Below are 4,700 nucleotides of genomic sequence, written 5' to 3'. Positions count from 1 at the left end.
CTTTCCCTTAGTAGAATAGATTCCAATTTCACATATCGGTTGATGAAAGAAGCTGAAAAGAGTGGGAGATAAAGTAAGAGTCTGAGGAAAACCAGTCTTTGTGCAAAAACAAAGTCTGATTTTAGACGTGTCGACCTCTAGGTATTTGCATTTCCCATACTATTTTGTATCTATTGCTCCTTTTTTTTTTAAAAAAAAAAAAACAACAATGAAAAAATATTGTATTTTATAATGAAGTAACCTTTTAAATCTGGAAGTGTGTTGTTTTCAGGACAAACATTATGATTTGGGCCAAGCAATGAGCATCTTAATGTTCCTATCGGTAACTGCCAATTGTTCATCTGTCAAGACTATAAAGGGGCACAACAAGTCCAAGCGATGACATACGCTCAGCACTTGCGCAGGTGTTGCTGGAGTGCTATAAATCTGTCCCGCTCTTTGTTGCTGGCCTGTCTACATTGCCTTTAAGATTTAGAGCCAAGTCCCCTCCTTGCTTTGTAAGCGAAGAGGAGTGGGAGCCAAGCCTGCCCTCTCTCGCCTCCCCGTGATACTGCACGCAGCTGGAATGGACGGAGCTTTCTTCAGGGAGTGCTGCTGTATTTTGGGTCATGCAACCATAAACTGTGAAGTGTGAGGAAATGTATTAAATGCTTCATTCTCCTTTGGATAGTTCTAGACAGGTGTTCTCGTAGTAGTAGAGGATGAGATCATTTCAGGGAACAATATCCCTGAGCTCAGTTATCCCATCAGCAGAGCTTACCAGCCCACAGGTATCCTGCTTTCTCAGGACAGACCATGTTAGATTGAAAACACTGATATTTGGAACTGGATGTGCTTCTCCACATTTCGTTTCATTTCTTTGAAAATTTTGTGCCCTAAATTACTTATTATTGGCCAATATCAGGATCAGATGTACTTCATTTTACCTATATTGCATTTTACCTGTATTGCAAACAGTTACTTGCTTTCTATATCAAATCACCATTCACAGTAGCCTGACCTGTTTTCTTTTTCTTTCTAGCATACAGAAATGCTGCAGAAATAGTTCAGTATGGAGTAAAAAACAACACCACCTTTCTCGAATGCACACCCAAATCTCCTCAGGCTTCTATTAAATGGCTGCTACAGAAAGACAATGACAGGAGGAAAGAGGTGAGTAATGTGAGCAGTAGCTCTGGAAGGGACATCAGTCAGCATCTAATCCACCTCCCGGACCAAGGCAAGGGACCGTTTGTGTTTTCATCAGACAATCTGGCTACAGTGAAGCTGGAGAACTTGTGTGGATGCAGGACAGTGACCAGCACTTTAGTCATATAAATAATACACTCTTCAGTATAGCTGGGACTTCACTCCTCAGCCCCAGTGATTTCTATCGGACCAGAACAGCTATCAGAAAATTCCTGTCAGCCTCTAAAGTCAGGGAACTAGTTAATGAATTTTTCCTTCACACCTTACTAATTGCAAACTGAAGGTTTGCAGCACTCAGAACTTCTTATTGATCTGAGGAAATAGGCATAAAAGCAATAACTTGTATAAAGGTCAGGAAGAAGTCAGCATGCAGTAGCCCTTCTGTGCTATTGAAGAGATAAAAGGCAAAAGTGGGAGAAATGTGAAAGGTTTCTTTAGCAAGAAACTAGTCCAGGCTAAGAACACGTATTGACAAAAGCATTTCTCCACCATGGTGCAATCACATTTTCCATTACGGCACTCTCTAAGGCTCTCAGGTTTCAGCACTGTAATATACAGTATGATTGTTTATGGGGAATGTGCCTTCCTTAAGTAATATAAGAGGAAAAAATCCATTTCAAATCCAAGCCAGTTACTATATGAATAAAAGGAACATCTTTCGAAAGGAAATATTAAGTAATATGGTGTCTGTTGATAGATTATAAATACTGAAAAGCATTATTCTTCTATCAGTCCATTTTCCAAAATCAGAGAGGACTTACAAGCCTTTCACTGAGTCTTTCATGCTGTTTTTCTCATGTACTTTTCAAAGACTCAAGCCATGTCCTGGCAATCTAGGTGCAATTCTTTAACCCTTTGCTTCAGCAGAACATCTCCCTTTTTTGTTCTTATGTTCAATAACTGTATTAGAATCAATGCAGTTTTAAATAACAACAGACAAACTAAAGCAATCAAAGGGTTAATTACATTTCCAGCTCTCAGATTTCTGAAAATCTTACCTCCACAATGTCTACAAAAATTTACAATAATGGAATAGCATAATAAATAAATGAATTCCCAGGAGAATCAGGTATAATGCAAAGTGCAGTGGCAAAATAGAAAAATCATTCATAACAATACCAGCACTGGTATTCTTTCATAATGGGTTAAATTAGTGATTTTTACTTCACAGCTGATGTGCAAAGGGATATGTGCACAGTCATTTATAATCAGATGATAACTCAACAAGCTGTGGTAACTTGCTTCCTTCGGATGATGAGACCATCTCCTGGGACCGTCCAGAGTCTGAAGCCAGAAAGGAAATAGGAGAGTAGAAAAATTGCTCTTGGTTTCCAGTGAGCCAAGTCCCAGCTGGGGCCACTGCGATGAAAACTTTTATACCAGGCTGTAGACTCTGCGGTGCAGATAGAGTTCTTCAGAAGTTAGCCCCAGAAACCTGCTCAAAGTTAAAATACTTAACTAGAAGCCACCTTGTGTTCAATGGCAGATCAACCCCCAATTCTGCACCTTTCTTCCATCGAGTCTCAGCAGCAATCTCTGATGTTGGAAGAGACATTCTCGGGGGTGTAACCATGGCAAACAAAAGTTCATTTCCTCAGCTCTGCTATTTGAACATTATGAAAACTCTTCTTTCATGTAGTCTCCAGATTTGCATCTGTCTTCATCCTGATCAAATCTATTGTAACATAACGAATAAAAATATTGAAGTAATTTTCTTTAATGACACTTACCTACCTTGAGGTAAGTTCTCTTCTAATAGTAGCAGTAACAGTAGTCTCTGGGAGATGTGATAAAGGAAAATATAGTATCTTTAAGAAACCCTTTAAGAAAGAAAGAGGTGTTTGAAGTGAGACTTACCAAGAGGTCCAATACTGTGATGTTCCGTAACATTCCCTAAGAAGTTCCTTCTACCTTTTTGCCCTTTAGGTCAAGCTGAATGAGAGGATCATAGCTACTGAGCAAGGACTCCTCATTCGCTCTGTCCAAGACAGCGACCGGGGGCTTTACCACTGCATCGCAACAGAGAACAACTTCAAGCAGACCTTAGCAAAGATCAATTTCAAAGTGTTGGATTCAGAGATGGTGGCCTTCATGACTGACAAATGGTCCCCTTGGACCTGGGCCAGCTCAGTGCGAGCGCTGCAGTTCCACCCAAAGGACTTTGTGGGAGCTTTCAGCCACTCAGAAATGCAGATGATTAACCAGTACTGCAAAGACAGTAGACAGCAAGGTCAGCAGAGGGAAGAATCCCAGAAGATGAGAGGGGACTACAGCAAACTAAAGGCCCTTATCAATAGCAGGAAAAGTAGAAATAGAAGGAATCAATTACCTGGATCTTAATTTTATTTTGTAATAATAGATATCTTTGTCCTTATTGTAGGGGGCTTATATTTGTCTGTTGAGAAGAAATTTGAGCAAATCTGATGAAAAATTAAATGAAAATCCAACAAGCCTCAGAAAAGATCCTCCTCCCAATAAAATGCAGTGTAACTTAACTAAAGAAAATAATGCAGAGCATTTTGTTTCCTAGATACTTACTGACACTAGGTTGGGCTCTGTCCTAGAAGCAGAACTGAGTGTTCATCTTAAACCAGATTCACATTTAACATCTCAGTATTTAATTACAGTTGAATAGAAATTTTTACAAAATCAATGCATTATGTTGCAACTTTGGAACTATACCAGACTGGTGGTGTAAGAATCTGGACTAAGACGCATGCTCAAAGTAGGATGGTATTAAGATTTCCTTGCACTGCATTTAAGAACATGAGTTTCTTCTTGTTTACAGTTCAATATTGGGTTTACAGCTTTCACTCATTGTTCAAATCTTGTGAATGCATGCTGATAGGAAGCAAGTAAAGTATAGTAGAAATGTTTCATTCATTCAGAGTTCAAATGAAGGAATGAGTAGAAGAAAAATAAAAAAACATATACTTTATAAAAGGAAACACTGTTTATTGTGCATAGTATGAGTTGTAATAAATTAATGAGTTCTGGAATGTAACTTAAAATATCTCTGCTCATATTGATTTTTATTAAAATAGGGTGTCCTATAACATTACATAGCTTTATAAGTGGCACAAAGCTAACATGAGAATGTTCATTATACAATTTTGAAAAACACCTAAGTGACTTAGGCATTTTAGCTATTTTTCAAAGAATTACACTCCAATTTTTTCAAAGGACAGAATGTGGGTATATTGTATAGTGTTTACCCAGAAATGAAAAACATAGATTATCTTTAATCTGTTCTGTGATTAAATTGGAGATGGTCTGCAATGTGGAAACAAGTCATGAGTGTCTTTGAAAATTTTAAAACATTATTTTTTCAAGTGTTTTCTCAAATTTGCAAATATTTTAACTAGAATTTTTAAATTAAACCTTTTCCATTTTCCAGTCCTTGTACCCTTTTACTTTTCAATGTTATTTTCACAATTTGCTCTTATTTTCAGTTTTCTGCTGAAAAGAAGATCAGGAAAAGAAAAGAAAAAAGAATGAGGGAAAAGTAAAAC

General features: G+C 37.8%; 1 protein-coding gene across 1 annotated transcript in view; it reads left to right on the top strand.

The window, feature by feature from the left end:
• SEMA3C (sema domain, immunoglobulin domain (Ig), short basic domain, secreted, (semaphorin) 3C) overlaps positions 1-3,860 on the top strand; it is a gene marked incomplete at its 5' end in the record, with an annotated part of 52,043 nt that extends 48,183 nt beyond the window's left edge. Inside the window, 2 exons of the mRNA XM_009580087.1 lie at positions 1,022-1,152; positions 3,115-3,860. Coding sequence (XP_009578382.1) covers positions 1,022-1,152; positions 3,115-3,528 — 545 coding nt within the window. The remainder of the gene's footprint in view (positions 1-1,021; positions 1,153-3,114) is intronic.
• Positions 3,861-4,700: the final 840 nt, after the last annotated feature.

The sequence above is a fragment of the Fulmarus glacialis genome, unplaced genomic scaffold (genome assembly GCF_000690835.1).
Source record: "Fulmarus glacialis isolate BGI_N327 unplaced genomic scaffold, ASM69083v1 scaffold5486, whole genome shotgun sequence".
NCBI classification, from domain to species: Eukaryota; Metazoa; Chordata; class Aves; order Procellariiformes; family Procellariidae; genus Fulmarus; species Fulmarus glacialis.
Note: the sequence above shows the minus strand (reverse complement) of the source record. Positions and strands in the feature narration are given on the sequence as shown.